We start from the raw sequence: 17,473 nt of genomic DNA on the forward strand, positions 1-17,473 counted from the left end.
CTAAAATTTCATTTTTTATATAATTCCACTTTATTTATACCTTTTTCTTCTTTGGAAATACATACGTAACAAGATGACAAATTAACTCCCTCACATTATATTCCCACATGCTGCAGTCATAACCACTCAGGATAGAAGGAACAGTATCACAGTTTTTCTTTTAACAAACTTTTTAACTCAAAACCGTAGAAGAGCATCAATGATCTTATGACATAAACGAGCAGATCTAGACCTTACTTTAAAAAGAAATGACAAGGAAATAGAAAGTAGACCATAACTTTAAACAATAAAAAATAAACAGAAAGAGGTGGTGGCAGACTGGCACCACAAGATACACAACAAGGAGTACCGGGGCTCTGAGAAAGGCGATTCAATTCTAAAAATCAGGTTATCGAAGGAAAGTTTGATAACAAAGAAAGCTAACAACGAAATGGTCTCCCTACGTTGGATATTAAAGATCATATAACTGATGCAAATGATGCATTGATCACAATAACTTGCCAAGCAATCCTCAGTTCGAAGCCAAATTAACCGAAGTATCTTTTTAAGAGCAAGGGAGGAAAACCTTCTCGTATTATGATTATACAGATCTAGAATTTCGAAAAATGCACCATCCAGGAATAGAATCCTCAAAATTACCAGTATGACAAGTCCCAATTCACAACTATCAAAAAATATCAATCACAGATACGATCCAACTTGCTCTCTGTAGATTAGTACGACCAAAGATTTCTTTTAATTCTTCGGAACCATGTCAAAGAAGCAACAGAACTGAGTTGATCACCCATCTGTGTTAAAAGAAATAGCATTCTAGCAAGCCTCGCACAGTCAACCAACATAAGTTTTATCACCAGATCAATCAGATGGCTCACTCCAAAGAATCCACATGGATACCGGTAATGGTCATTCTCAAGAAGAGCAAAAAAGTAAAGACCATCTGCGTACAAGCATGCATAAGCTCACTTGTTTGTGTGCGAGAGTGGAGTTAAGAACAATCAACATACATGTATAAGAAAAGAAGAACAAATAAATACAAAATTTAAAAAAAGAAAAAAAAAAAAATTGTTATGTTGAAGAGCCCAAGTATCAAAATGCATCACCAAAAGTGTTTCACATGTAAGATCCATCATATGCCCTGACATGCTGAAACTTCCCTCTTCATAGGACAACAAAACTAACGCTAACAATAGTGGAAGGAATCTGTAGTTCTGAGTGGTCAAAGATATGGCCCGCCCTCAGCAACTTTCCCTATATAAACAACAGGGATATAAGAAACAATCTAAAAATCAGAAAATTAAGCTGATCCAGAGTTAATTATCAATGAATAGTTCTGGAAACTACATTGTTGTGGATCTGAGTTCCAGAGTCAGCAAACTTGAGCTCCAACCTGAGCATGATTAGCGGGGTAATACAGGAAACCAACATTCAGAACCTTGCTCATTAAACTCCAGTTTCACAGATCAGCTTTTTGCTCCAACCGAAACAAACTGGCAAAGCAGGTGCTATGGATTCCAACTTTAAATGTTCAGCAAGTTATCTGTCCCAACTCAGCACGGAAAAATTTGGACCACTTCTAGGTTGGGATTAAGTCTCAAACTTTGGATAAAAAGCAAAAGTTTGTTAATTTTGCTTGATAAGGACCTGCTAGACTAAAGTCAATGATGCTAATAGTTCGGTCGAAAGGAACATGCAGCTCAAGTAATGAATCCTGTATCAACTATCAAGGCATTTTACTCAATGGCTGAAAATTGAAGAATGACACAACATAACATGAGATTGGTGAGTTTTAGGATAACATAACAGTTTGCGGCTTTACAATGCAATGCCAGGTGCAGGATTGATTATGACTCAAATCATCAAAGGCAGCACCAATCATCTGAAGGCCAACTGGAAGGCCAACAGTTCCACCTTCAACAAGCCCACAAGGTATTACCAATGCAGAGAGCCCAGCCAAGTTAACATTCACCTGCAAAGAAAAAATGTAAAATCATAACATTTACCTATATAGTACCAAGTAACACCTCTCAGAAATGAAGCCAACATATTCTCTACAAATTAGAATGCTCAGCATGCTCTTTGAAAGCAATTCATTTGATTAACATAATTTTATCTGTGGTCATTAGATAAAGGCATTTTCTTATTAATTACAACAGCATATATTACCAACAATTCAAGGAAAAGAAACAAATATTAACTTCCAAGATATGATGGGTAGACAAAGAAGAACAAAGAGTTAATCTTGAAATTCAATTAGGCAACTTAATATTTTAATGTTGTCTAACAAAACAATTAATAATTCTCCTCACGGCCCCAAGAATCTCTTCACACTCATTTTCCTTGATTAAGTAGTGGATGGCATTAGTTGCCTGTCTCTTACAAGCCTCCTAAATCTTGACACATCTGCTCCTACATATTTACTCTTCTTTAGATATATTGCCATTTGTTGCTCTTTTAGCCAAACCAAAGGACCCTGAGACATACAATAATAAAATATTGGAAAGGATACTATGTTTTCCAGCCCAGGTGCTGTTTATGAAATGCAAATTACAAAAATATAAAAAGCGTTGTAGCTTACGTCTTACTGGAATGTTTACTGCAAAGCATATAACTTTTAATAACACATTCAACTATCCTTAGGGCAGATTAAGAAAATACGGAATCAAACCTTTGTATAAAAACTACAACACGTGCAATGTATCTGGCATTTGGGTCACATGGAGATGCAGTATGTTTTGACTGTTTCAGAGAACCCCCTTCTCCAAGGTGGAAATGTAACAATGATTCCTCAAGAGACTGGCATCAGTATAAATTTCAAGTTCTCAATGAAAAGCTGGCATTAGTCACAAGTGGCATGCAAATCTTAGCAATACCAGCTCAACAGCACAGAAAAGACCCTTTGTATGCAGATAGCTTGATTGTTTCCCTTTCAAGATCACTATTCAGTGACTTAGGTTAAATAAACCAAGTTCCTCTTTTCCTTAATGTTGCATTAGATTTTATTCCGCATATGATCTATATTAAACATTGAGCTAACAGTAAAACATTCAACATAGGATATATCCAGTTCATACCAAGTTCTATAGATGATTTAAGATCCTCTTTCAATGTTGAACTACCAGTATCACTAATAAAGCATTCACATGTTTGTCAACATATGCAATAGCAATTAATGGATTTTGAAGGGATAATTCAGACTATTGAAGAAAAGGACAATCTAAGATTCACATAGTCATGATATCACCTGCATACATAGCTAGTGGATCATTGGTCCTTTCGCCTGCAACAAGAAGAAGAAGAAGAAGAAGAAAAATGATATGCTGAAGTACGCGGAAAGGAATATCTGTATTAAACAGCAAAGACAAGAACCATCATACCTATTTTATAAGCAGCTGATGGTGCTGCAGCTGAAATGAGAATGTCGTTTTTGTCCATCGCATCCTTGAAGCTTTTCTGAACAAATGTCCTCACCTAGAAAGCTATAAAAATCATGAACATCTTCTTTATGTACTTTTTACATTTTTTTCTTGTTTTTCCTTATTTTGCCGCGTAGACACAAATGCATATGTCAATAACAGGATGCACACAGAGAGAGAGAGAGAGAGAGAGAGAGAGAGAGAGAGGGTAGCTGCAGCACATAACCTACCTGCTGAGCATGATTATAGTACACATCATAGGCACACAAAGCAAATGTTCCCATCAAAATTCTCATCCTGACCTATGTAAATAATCTTTTCTCTTTATTAATAAAGATTGGGGGGAGTTTCTCGCTTCCTCCATTTTCCATCAAAAAAGATTCTCATCTTGACCTAAACAAATTTAAGCAAATGTCAACGTACAGATGAACCCCCCTCTGACTAAATATGTATTTGATGTTTCATTTAAGTAATCAAACATGAGACCTCAGGTGATTTGATTTGCGGTCATTCAGAAAAGATGCAAATTAAGAACAAAAATGAAGAGCAGGAATCCACACCTCTGAATCAAATCCATTAGCTCGGGAATCTCCATAAAGAGAACTTAATTCCTCATCTGCTGCCTGGTTTCCATACCTAATAAAAGAGTTGGCAGAATAGTGATATAACATAGCAACACCCAGCAGCTACTATACACAATTTTAAAATGGAAAAGGAAAAAAAGAAAATCCTAACGTTTAATCAATAGGCTGTCACCTTACACCATCATAGCATGATAAATCAGAAGAAGCTTCTCATAAATCCAAGATATAGTAGGCTGGTAAACCAAGAGAAAATGAAGGTAATGATACCTACCGTGCAAAATATCATATATAAAATTCAAGGGATGTTTTACAGAGCAAGTAATTTGTTGGCAACCGATTGTGATAATAAAAGATAAAGAAGAATATGTCACTGTAATATACAGTTCTAGCATTCAAAGAAAGAACAGATTTTATGAAGATGAAAACCTCTGTTACTACAGGTCCAAGCTGTTCCAAGTGTGAAACAGCAGCCTGAACAGAGGATATCACTCCAAGGTCCACACATTCTCCAATAGTTTCCCCAATAACCCCAACTCTCAGTCACGTCAAAGGTTTAGACCCAAGTGCCCAAGTGAAATCACCGGAAATGCGTAGCTAGGAACCTCCTGAGAACAGAGGAAAAGGCCAAAAATTTTGGTTGGAGATCCTTATTATGATCCCTCCTAGTAAATTTAACATAGATCAAGGACTTCACTGAAACATAAAAGGGTGTCTAAAATTCTTACATGCTTGCTGCAAGTCGCATCTAATCTGTCATAACCTGCAGATAGAAGAATGCCAGTGTCGATGACCGAGGAACCAAAGCATCCAATGATGAAGCATACGGCATGACCCAAATTTGAGATACACTTCCATAGGTCAATTTCAGTCCAACCACACCACAGAAAGATGCTGGCTGTCTCAGACTACCACCAGTACCACTTCCAAGAGACACCACGCATTGTCTAGCAGAAACAGCAGCAGCTGAGCCGCTGACGATCCTCCAGGAACCCGTAATATATCCCACAGGCTTCTAGTAACGTGAAAATATTAAAACATAAAAAAAATTTCTTATGCCTCCCCGTTACACATTATTCGATAAAATTCAGTATTGAATTAGTGATTAAAATGATTAAAATTGAGACTCTTTAACAATTTTGCAAGTGTTCTCTGCTTAGTACGGCAACATGCTTCTCCTTTATCAGTTACAACCAGTTCTAACATTAGATGCGAACCAAAAGACATCAGAATTTCTACGCATTGTCTTGTCCAATTGCTTCAAATTATCCAATTTCCTGAGTAGAAATTAGAAGATCAGTATAAACCGAACCTTCTCCACATTATCAAGCAGAAGCAGGAATGGCAAGAAAAAGAACAAGCTCAAGGCTGAAACCTGGAAACCCAGCCCCTCTGTGGTGCTCCCCATCCCGAAGTCGTCCAAATTCGTCTTCCCAACCATAGTAGCTTCAGCCTCCCGCAACCTCTGACCGCCGTGGCATCGAAACCCGGCGGATAACCGCCCAGAATCCGGCCCGATCTCCTCCATCTCCCACATCGCCGTCTTCAACACGTGGAGGAAGCTCCGGAAATGCCGCTATGTGCGGTGGAGGCTGTCGAGATACTTGGCGGCGATCTCCGCCACCGTCCTACGGCGGCAGAGAAGGGAGTCGCGGATGGAGAGGATCTCGGAGTAGGGGGACGCAGCGGGGTTTTGGCGGGGAAGGGAAGGGATTTGACGGCAAATGGAGGGGGAGGGGCCAGTGGGAAAGGAGGAGGCGAGGGTTTTGAATCGGAGAAGGCACCACCGATGCCCTCCCGCTCACTCACGTCTGATGGCCTTGGACCTGCGAATAAAACGAAGGGTTCCGAGTCTGAGACACGGGACGGGAATAACGTACATTTGCTCATATAAATTTAATATGCGGGAAAATCATCTGCCGTTCGATAAGAGAAAGTGAAATGTGATGATTTCGGAAGATGGACGGGGGCGTCAGAGCGGGCGCCTCATCGTGCGGTTGGATGGCAAACTTGTCCAGCAAATTTTCTATGCGCTCATTTGTCTGCTCCGCGTTGTGCTCCAGTGCCGTGGGAGCTCCTTTGCTCCGGACGATCTGCTCCACCGCACTCTTGGCGCATTGGCGGTGGACGCTCCCATCTTCAATATTTTTAAACTTTCAATTTTTTTATTAAGTAAAAACATTTAGATTTATTTAAATAAATATAAATATAAAATTTAATATTGAATTCATATTTTTTTATTTATCAATTAAAAATAAAAAAATATAAATAATGCTAGTATTAATATATGATATGTATATGATTCTTGACAACTTCAACTCCATGCTTCATGAGGATCGTTCTTCCTCTGCTCCAAATAATCGGCTGAATAGATATATTTTTGATGCATGTTAGATATTTTTATTTTTGATATATTTTTTTAAAATTTTATTTTATTTAATGAAAATAATAGGAGAAGTGTGTTGATTGAAACTTAAAAGTGAAAATATAACAATTAATTTATGTAAGATATAAAAAAATCAATAATCTATATATTTTTATTTGAGTTACACATTGATAAATTATAAAAGTTATATAGATTTAAGAAAAAAATATAATTTTCACACAAATGGCATATATGTCCAATACCATATACCACTTATAATGCAAAAGGCTCCATGTGATTCATTATCTAGGCTTGACTACATAACTCGTTGCTGGTGCTACATATATGCTCTTAATCAATCAAACCAAGTCATTTAAGACTACATTATCATAATTTATTATGTGATGATGATGGGTGAAATAAAGGTTGAATATCATAAATGGGCAAGGTTGAATGTATGTGTCAGCATGTAGTAAAGAAAATAAGGTGAAATAAAATCAAAGACCTTTTCAATCTTAATTGCATTCTTTATGGTTGAATGTTCAATGCCGGTCCAGCTTAACAGTAAAAATAAAACCAACCTCTATCCGCCTACCAGCCTAAGTTTTATCTAAGAACTTACAGGCATTAGGTTTGTGCAAGCCAAACTTTCCAACTTATCATTAATTTCAGCCTTCGCCAACTTCTGCAAAATTATTACAATTGGATTTAAGATAAGATGAAGATTCGAGTATATTATTTAGTCTAGTAGGTTTTCTTGACAATTTGGTCTCACATTGCTTTATCCATATCATTGAATTATGATAAGTTATAATTACAATGAATGCTAGCCATATTTTGCTAGCAGAGAACTTTATGATCACCGATATATTGCACGCACACTCTCTCTCCTCTCTAAATACACATTACTTAATCTGATTGATCGATCATGATATATCCCGATCAGACATCCTACCTCATCGAAAAGAAAAGAAAAATGGATACACTATCAATCAACCAGCATAAATAAATCATTATGTATTATGGTTTTTATAATTTAATCGAATAAATTGTCATGCATAAGGAATTCATACCAGGATACACATCATACATTTGCAATACCAGTACCCTTATAATGCTAATCAATCCTAATTGTACAAAGTCTTTCAAGCCTATATTATCTTTTGATTGCTAGCCCTTTGTTGGTGTAAGTATACCTTTGAAGGTTTTTAGATTGAACTCTTGAGTGCTTCTTTCATCTTAAAAATTCAGTAAAAATATATTCTTTTTTTCTCTTTTTTTTTTATCTCCTTCATTTTACCACAGAATCAAAATATAATATTTTTTACGTATATCCATACTCCCTCTCACTTGCTTTGCACATACACAACAATAATTGGTGGAGTAACGATTATTATTCTCTTCATTAGTCGCATTTCGTCCACTTATTTGCCCGATTTAATCTCACACTTTTTAGCCGGTGGATAGAACTTAGGTTTGTGGTCTGATTTAAAGGCAAAGCTCGAAATACCCATGAGATAGAATCTAACAAAAAAGTCAAAGATAAATTATTGTGACACCTCTTTAACTTTTCGTGATTTATACTTACATCCTAAAAGTCCTAATTTTTTCAATTAGACCTTAAAACTTAGATTTATACGGCAATATCGTCTAGCTATGCATCAAAGATCTAGCATTGTTAATAATAACTATCAAATTACTAATTTATTCTCTTATTTTAAAATAAAAAAATATCTAAAAATTATAGAGATATCCCATCAGGTAATCGTTATTTTCATATATACTCCAAAAATTTTCAAAAAGTCACGTTTGAGCCCTCCTCTGATTGCTATATTTATAGCTATGTATGAGATGAAACTCTTCGTATTAACCATCCCATTCCACTTTCTAGCACTCTATTTCAGTGCCAGCAAACTTTTGTGACCATATTCAAGAGATTTACTCTTAACCAACGAGACCACATCATTTAAGACTTTTTATTGTAATGTAATATATGATGGTGATGGATGAAATAAAGGGTCCAATATAATAAATGGCTGAGGCTAAATTTATTTGCCAATATGTAGTAAAAAAAATGAGGTAAAATAAAATCAAAGACTTTTGTAATCTAAGTTGCATTCTTTATAGGTTGAATGATTAATATCGAGGGACCAACTTAATAATAAAACTAAAACCAACCTCTGTTGACCTCATAATTGATTTTAATGATTGCTAAATTTTGAGTAATTATGATTCTAACTAAGTATTTCAACAGTGGTTGTAGGTCTTTTCGGATACTTAAGATGAAGAAATAATCGAAAGAAAAGATCTCTACAAAAGTCACCAAGTCAAGGGTTTCAAAGAAGAAAAATCAGATCTTAGACTTGGTAGAGTCGATCCAGAGCAAAAAGAGCTGACCTATTCACTAAAAGAAAGCTTAAAATAAAGATTTTCAAGTTTCAGATAAGTTGAAGTTGACTCTAAGAAGATTGAAGTCGACTCTGGCATGGAGGCTGAGTCGACTCGAGCAAAATCTGAGTTGACTCTTTTTAGAAACAGAAAGCTATTTTTAAGATCCTATGGCCAAACTGACTCGACAGGATTTCAAGTCAACTCGGAGGTAACAGGAGTCGACTCGAAGACAGCCGAGTCGACTTGAGCCATGGGATAAACTTCAACAGTTAGTTTTCAGTTCATCCTCAACGGCTTTATTTTGTCTCTAATGACTAGTTCAAGCTCTTCAATGGTCCAATCTCAATTTCTAACCATTATTAAGCCTATTAAAAGATGAAGAATAAAAAAAAAGAAAAAATAGGTTAAGAAAAAAATATTAAAATTTATGAGCTTCATTGTATATGCAAAGAAAAAAAAAAGAATATTATGATCCAAATTCAGAAGGATTTCAAGAGGTATCATTCACAACAATCTTCATCCTCTCAGCATTCAAAAAAGAGAGTTCAAGCTTCCAAGAGAGCAACAACTCAAGCTTCTTCTTCATCTTTCAGAAAGAGTTCCTTTTATTTTTTATTTTTTGTATTAAAATTCAGATATTGTTTTTTATTTATTTACAAATTTTGTTTGGATAAAAGAAACCTAGGGATAGGCCGATCCAAGCCTGTAATTGGATGTTGTAAAAGTTTTGGTTGGTGATCTCAAAAAATCAATTAGATTGTTAGTGAGTCCGAAAAATTAATGGTGTAAAGATTTGATGAGTTGACTTGGGATAAAATCAATTAGATTTATTTGTGAGTCCGAGAAAAAAACACACTGTAATCAAGGGAGGATTATAGTAAAAATTTCAAGAAAAACTTGGGGAGTGGACGTACGTGTGGGTTGCATCGAACTATTATAAAATTTTTTGTGTTTGTACTGTGCTTTCTCTTATTCTATTATTTTACTTATCTTGCATGCTTTGAATTTCAGCTTAGCAAAGTTTAAATATGGTATAATTATTTATATATCTTGAATCCACTGTTATTCATATTGCATATTTACCACAAACACTCAAGTTAATTTATTTTGAAGCACATACTTGCTGTAAGTTTTAATTTAACTAAAAATTTTAAGTAACCCAATTCACCCCCCTCCTCCTCTTGAATTGCTACCTCTAGCAACAACCTCTATGCACCTATCAGTCTAAAATTTATCGAAAAAATTTTAAGTATTAAGTTTGTGCAAGCCAAACTTTCTAGCTTATTTCTAATTTCAGCCTTCTCTTAGCCAAATTCCACAAAATTATTATCATTGGATTTAAGATAAGATGAAGATCCGAATATATCGTTTAGTCTAGCGATTTTTTCTTAATAATTCAGTATGATATTCTTTTGTCCATATCATTGAATTATAATACTATAATTATAGTGAATGCTAGCTATATTTTGTGAACAAAAAACTTTATGATCACCCATATATTTGCACTCTCTTTCGCTCTAAATACACGTTACTTAATCTAGTTGACTGATCAAACATCTTGCATCATTCAAAAGGAAAGAAAAATTGATAGACTATCAATCAACCAATATAAATAAATCATTTTGCATTATAATTTTCATAACTTAATTGAATAAATTGTTGTGCATAAGTAATTCATAACAAGATATGCATCATACATTTGCAATAGTGGCACTCCGTCGAAGCCGATCAATCTTAATTATCTTGAATTTTTTAAGCCTAGATTATCTTTTGATTGGTAGCCTTTTGTGTGTTTTTAGGCTAGACTATAGAGTGCTCTCTTCATATTGAAAACCAATTAGTAAGTTATCCGCCTACGTGACGAGGTGAAATTAAACAATGAAAAAAATATTCAATAAGTATTTAATGATAACTTAAAATGGATAAAAATTTTAAGTTGAAATTATATTATTTAGTACCAAAAAAATCATCTGGATTCTATCTATTTTTTTGGCACTATATGCCATTCAATAAAAAATGGATACTATTATCTGATGTCATGATAAATAGTTTTAGACATCATTCATGACATATTTAACATCATCATATATGGCTGATTTTGTTCGCTATAAACTAAAAAAATAGAGAATACATCATCAATCTTCATCTGCAAGGTCTTTTTCACCCAAACTGCAAAAAGAATATATAGAAATTTTGTTGGAATATTATTCAAATGCGAAAATTTTACAATCCAGTCAAAACCAAAATGAAGAAAAAAAGCACATATATAAGTATCAAAATTGGAGTACCTTGGTCTTAATTTTTTCAATGACGAGATTGTTAGTGCCTTTTTATACATATAGTGTGATGTGATTAATATGATTTTTTTACTTAAAAAAAGATGATATATAAAAACTAAATGCTACAGATCATACTTGATAATCATTTTTAGGAGAGTGATTTTGAAGAAAGTTCATGTGGATTTTTTTTAAGAGTTGAAAAAATAGTCTCCTCAGTAATTTATACCGTACAAGAAGATCTGGATGCAAAACTTTCTTATACATTGTTCTGTCGAGATTCATCTTCTTTAAAAATGCTGGTTATCTTGAAGTTATATCCACTGTCATTAGAATTTTATGAATCAAGCATAATTTAAAAAATATAGGTGTCTTTAAGTATTTTTTTACGATGGTGGGAAGAGTGAATTGATTACATCTTGCATCAATTGCAAGATTGATTGTAGGGACTCCGATCAGTTATTGAGCTAATTTTTTGAAAATGATAAAGTTTGTTATACCAGTACCATCTTCGACAATAATATTCAATTTATACCTATAAATTTTAGGATTCAAAGAATTGTTAGTTTAAATACAAAATTATATATGTTCATATAAAATAAAAATATGATTGAAGATATAATGAATATACTAAATACTGGAGACTGATCATTCCTTCCATATCGATTACACTAGAAATTATCATCATAAACTTTTACTATACATTTGTGCGTATAACATGCTTTGCACCATCATCCATAGGATGTGTCGATTTCTTATATAGTGGCTTTGCATGTGTATTTCACTCCCTTAAAGAGTAAAAAAAATTATTCAAGTATTAAATATGAGCATATTTTATTTATTCGATCAATTCATCTTATACCTGAAACTCTTATCGGTCCAATCTCAATAATTCATCTATTGCTTTCCTATTGTAATGCTCTCATCATGTGGATGAATAACAATGCTGTGCTCTTACTCTACAAATTCAATAAGTAGAATTGTCATTTTTATCCAACACCAAAATTCATAATCATATTTATATCACACCAATTGCTTTTCTTATTGAATATAGTATTAAAAAAAATCAATATTCTAACCTACTTCGATACTCTTCTTTCTTCTATATTTCTAGAGCCATAAAAAATTTTAGGCCGAACATGATGATAGCCATATTTTCTCTATAGAAAAAAAAATCTATGGAATACTTTTGAAATCACGAATTTAATTATGATAGCTGCATTTGTAGGAGATTAAAAAAATTATTTCTATAAGTTCTTACGGTCATTCCTGTGAAAATGGAAACAACCGGCCCTTCTTTTCTTTTTGTCGAATGGCATTTGATTAATCTCTTTAGCAATTTAACCCAAAAGATAATGGATAGTCTTTGCATGCTATAAAATATTTACACATATATATTTAAACAATAATATTCTATATGATCATTAGAAGATAAATTGAGCTTATATATATTACCTCAAATTTTTAATTTCTAAATTTCTCTTATAAACTAACTTCTATCTAATATATATTCATTCAAGAGATCCAACAGTCATTATGTAACCAATAACATCTGAAAATAATTTAATCAATATAGTAAAAATATTTTCTTGAAAATCATAAGTTGTAGGAAATAAAATTTATTCATACTAATCAAATGAAGATCATTATGATTTTTTTAGACTAGTAATTCATCGAAATCAATAAAATTAAATTTCTAAAGAGATATAGTGCAGTCGGAATCAACTTATTGCACAATCATCCATTTATTAATATAGATAATATATCTATGCATAGTAGCTCTAAAATTTTTCTTATTCTATGCAACATTGAAACTTTTAATGATATTTCTTTCAAAAGGATGGTTTTGAATTGCATCGAATCTTCTTTACGAATTGATGTTTGAATAGTATTTTTCTGTATGAAATCAATTTTTGCAAAAAAAACAACGGAATATGTACATATCAAAATTAATAAAAAAATAGACATCCATTATAATTTTTTCATTGATGAAGATATAATCAACGCTCAACAACTGATCATCAGCATTGAGATTTATCGAATATCAAATTCTTGCAATCCTAATCTTTACTTTTTAATTTTATTTTTCTAATAAATCCAATAGCATATTTTATTCCATGCTTTCAATCACTCTGCATGGATAAATAAAACATGCAAATAAATATATAAAGTTCTATAAAAACAACCACATAATGTTATAATATAGATGATTATATAATTATATAAGTATTAGTATATTATTAAATACTGCAAAAATATCTTGAGGTAGGTCCAAAAATTTTTTTTGTAGATAATATTCTTTGTATAATCTTCGTGCCCTCTATACTCATTTTTTATTAGAATCTTGAGACCCTAATACATGTAAGGTGACATGTGAGAGTACAACCTAAAGTTGACCATGATTGAACACTAGATTAAACAAATATAATCAAACTTTATTTAATATTTGACCTTGACTTTTGTTAATGGCCATGGCATAGCAAAACTAAATCAAAAATTATCTCTATTTAGAAATAAATGATCATTTTTTTTTATTTGTATTATAATGTGAGAAATATAAATTTTGACATCAATATTAGCACTCGTAATAACCTCAGCTTCAATAATTTTTATGATGAAATTTGTCACTATTAATCTAGTACCATTATAGAGATATGTATTTTGATTTATATTTCATAAAAACATTATCGATGCATCTTTTTTTAACCTCAATTCATGATGGTGGAACACCGTTGAATTTTAAAAAATTTAAAAACTCAACTGAATAAAAAATATCTTCGCTGATGTTTGGTATATTGTATCAGAACTTATATATAGTTTTTCTCTATCAAGAAGTAGAGAAAGCAAATACATATTTATTTCATTAGCCATTTCATTTGTAAATATAATGATAGCCCTTTCTTTTAAAAATATATCTGAGCAATAATTTTTTTTTCAAAATTAGAATAAATTGTAGAAGCAATATACTGAATATGATTTTTATCCATTTTTATGAGCAGATTATCCAAAATTTTTATCCAAATTGTTTCTTCTTTATCATCATGTAATTTAATAGTTGGTATTTTTTTATCACCAATATCCTAAATCCATTTACCAAAGTTGATCAATGATATTATTGATTCTTCATCTAGATTATCACTCAACAACCACATGTTTGTTTTGAGACAAAAAATAGTACAATAGTTTCAAGGATATAATCGACTTATTGATGTATCAACTGTATCTATTCTATTTTCTTCTACAATAACTAATATAATCTGTCTAAAATCTCCTCTAAGCAATATAACTTTTTCATTGAATGACTTTTTTGATGCATTTGAATCCCTTGTTTACAAAGTATCCTTCAAAGATTTGTCAAGTGCTTTGAAATAATTTCTATGATTCATAAAGGCTTCATCCCAAACTATCAAACTTGTTGATTCAATCAATTCTGTGAGTTGTATACCTTTCTTAATTTCACATATTGAGTAATCATCAATCTGAATTAAAATTTTGAATCTAGAATATATCATTTGGCCATTAGATAATAGAAGTGATACTATTTCGAAAGAAGCAACAATCAAAATAATTTTACCATTAGATCTAATCTTTGATATAATAATCTTTTGCAGATAAGTTTTGCCTGTTCTTCTATGACCGTATATAAAAAATAATCTATCTTTATTTTTATTTATAGCATCCAAAATTATGTCATAAATATATTTTTGCTCCTTATTTAATCTATCTACCAATATTAAATGCTATTACTGTAGAATCCATACATTATAATCGAGTTTTCTCTTAGTAGTTTATTATTTATTTTCTTTATTATAATTCTATTGGGCACTGAAAGATTATGATCCAAAAGAGAATAAAAATTTTATTGAATAATTTTTTTAATTTAAATAGAACATAATTTTTCAACTATGATTCCAGAACATACAGATTGGGAAGCTCCAATATATTTCTCAAATTATAGATAATATCATCTATAAATTTATTCCAATGCATCTTGAATAATTTATCTAGATATGCTATTTCACAATAAACAATCTGTATAATAAAAACTATCTTAATTCAAATGCTGTTGTCCAGAAAAAAACTTCATTTAATGCTTCATGCCATTCTCTACCATCTCTTGATAAACCAAGTATATTACATGCAGATTGAAATGTAGGATGTATAATGTGTTTACTGTCTTGATTTTATCATAATTTCTTGCTCCTTTCACTATATTTAAGAGCATTCATAAATAATATAATTCACTCGAACTAAGATGAATATATATGATTTGCTAGTTCTGTTTTTTCATTTACTTTGGATCATATTGTATCTCTAGCATTCCACAATCACCTTATAGGAAACTCTACATATGTTAAGTCTTGGCTATTCTCAAAAAGTTTATTAGTCTACATCCACTTTGTAAACATTTTTTATCGATATTTCTTCTCGCAAGAATAGATAGTAAATTTTGATCTCCATGATAAATAATCCTATTCATAAATTGAAGGTACACAACTAAGTGCTCAACAGTAATTCTCTAAAATGAATATCGAACTGGAATAATTTTCAAACAACTTCATAAGTCAATAAATATCCACAATCAAAAATATCTTAGTCTTATCAACCTCTTCATAGCTTCGTTCTCTAGTATTATCGTTTCTTTTCTTATAGGTAGCAAATCCATTTTAATCTATCACTGCTTGTTCTTAAATTTTTTTTGAAAAATACTTTGAACAATATCCTTTCATCATGCATGGTGATTTCAATTATCAAATCCACATGAACCATGCATCATAAACTTCATAACACATTCATATCTAATAAGGATATAACTTTATCAGATAATTCAGTACATATTATTGAATCTATATCCACCCTGTGAACATTTATACTTGAATCCAATAAAAGTAATATATATACGTGCTTTAATCCATATTTTTGAAACTCTATCGTATATAAAATTATAAAAAATTATTAAAAATATATTAGATGAATTGTTTATAATTATCGTTATAAATTTTTAGCAAAAAACCAACATATTACTTGCATTCGTCCTTCCAAAATGATGTTTCTTGGTAATATCCGATATCAGTTTCTTAAGTTTTATTCTGAAGACTTACTAAAAATATTAGGTCTATCTTCAGCTTATCAAAAATTGAATCCAAAGCATATTAGATTTCAAGCCACTGTGCATAGCATATAAATGTAATGAATGAATTAGGATGTCCATGCCATCTATAAATAGCAATAGAATCCTAATAGTTTTGGATCATATATCTTGAACTTTCAGTAAAATTTGATAGTAAAATATTTTTTTTTTCTATTGCATCACTATCAATATTATCATGAATGACATCATCTTTAATATCCTGATAATTTTTGATTGAAGATTTTTTTGATTTCTTTTAATATAATCTAATCTCTCTTCTTCAATACATAAAAAATATCAACTGTATATTACTGAAATAATCTTCCTCTCTTTATCAATATCCTTCCTTTATTGATTCTTTATTATATTCTATAGACATAGAATTCTCTCATAGTAATATATTATCTAATATTTGAATATCTGTACGAAATTTTTTGTATCTGATGTCAATTCTAAAATCGTCTTCACCGAATGAAAAAAAATTAAATATTGCAATCCATAAAGCTATAGTGTAAATCGCTTATATCTTAATCCTCCTGTTCTATGTTCAATATAATGTCATGCTAGTAATCTATGTGACTCAGATCGTCCATAATCAATGCTGCTATTTTAGAAGCTAAAAATGATCTCCATCCCATCTATCTATCTAATAATATTAGGCGCATAGACGAAAACTGAGATTGTTAAAATTATCTCTAGCATTCTAAAAGTCTTGATAATCTAATTTTTTTCATCAAACATCTTCATCAATCTTTCTATAATTTTTCGATCTATATCTAATGAACCATCATCCGAATTTAGTGGCGTAGTCTATTACTTATTTTATTTATAGTATCATATATATATATATATATATATATATATATATATATATAAATATATATATATATTATATATATATATATATATATATATATAACTGTGCAAATTTAGGTCTTTCACCCACCCTCGACTGGAAGAAGCAAGCCCATTCTATGATGATTCTATCCATTGATTTGAAATACATATAGTCTAGATCTATGATTGATTTTATTATCAATTTTGGCTCCCATCGATGTAAAGACAAATATGGAGTTGTATACTCTAATATTTTCTTAAAAGTTTGAAGCCCTCCTCCCTCCATCATAATTAATAAAATATCCAAAAATATTGGAGCAATAATGATAAATCTACTCTTCCTTCACGACAGCATAAACTAAATATAGATCTAGATATACCATGTGATTTATGCACATCTTTCTTGTACCAAAACAAAGCTCCATAAAATTAACACTGATGTTCGAGAACCCAATGTTCAATGGTCTAGTAAAGTTATC

The 17,473-nt window shown here is 31.5% G+C and overlaps 1 protein-coding gene across 12 annotated transcripts; it reads right to left on the reverse strand.

Moving 5' to 3' along the window:
* Positions 1-750: 750 nt before the first annotated feature.
* LOC105058514 (glutamyl-tRNA(Gln) amidotransferase subunit A, chloroplastic/mitochondrial) lies at positions 751-6,030 on the reverse strand. 12 transcript variants are annotated; one of them, XR_012137246.1, is made up of 6 exons: positions 4,723-6,027; positions 3,974-4,602; positions 3,375-3,806; positions 3,242-3,277; positions 1,342-1,966; positions 751-1,248 (listed from the first exon to the last, which is right to left on the reverse strand). XR_012137246.1 is itself a non-coding variant. In XM_073249602.1 (6 exons), exons 1-5 carry the CDS (start codon positions 4,740-4,742, stop codon positions 1,956-1,958), a joined length of 237 nt encoding a protein of 78 aa, XP_073105703.1. In that variant the 5' UTR covers positions 4,743-6,028; the 3' UTR covers positions 756-1,248; positions 1,342-1,955. The 12 variants fall into 12 exon arrangements, 2 of the variants coding, with proteins under 2 accessions (XP_073105703.1, XP_073105702.1); XR_012137249.1 differs by having other exon boundaries at positions 754-1,248; positions 3,974-4,049; positions 4,723-6,024; XR_012137245.1 differs by having other exon boundaries at positions 754-1,248; positions 3,974-4,049; positions 4,170-6,024.
* Between the last annotated feature and the right edge of the window lie 11,443 nt (positions 6,031-17,473).

The sequence above is a fragment of the Elaeis guineensis genome, chromosome 15, assembly GCF_000442705.2.
Source record: "Elaeis guineensis isolate ETL-2024a chromosome 15, EG11, whole genome shotgun sequence".
NCBI lineage: Eukaryota > Viridiplantae > Streptophyta > Magnoliopsida > Arecales > Arecaceae > Elaeis > Elaeis guineensis.

Bases quoted from the DNA above. Each gene is read 5' to 3' on its own strand.
- LOC105058514 (XM_073249601.1), bottom strand. From the start codon at position 4,084: ATGTTATATCACTATTCTGCCAACTCTTTTATTAGGTATGGAAACCAG. The intron at 3,469-3,973 runs GTGTGGATTCCT...ATAGCTTTCTAG, and splicing joins CTAATGGATTTGATTCAGAG to GTGAGGACATTTGTTCAGAA. The intron at 3,278-3,374 runs GTATGATGGTTC...TTCTTGTTGCAG, and splicing joins ATCAGCTGCTTATAAAATAG to GCGAAAGGACCAATGATCCA.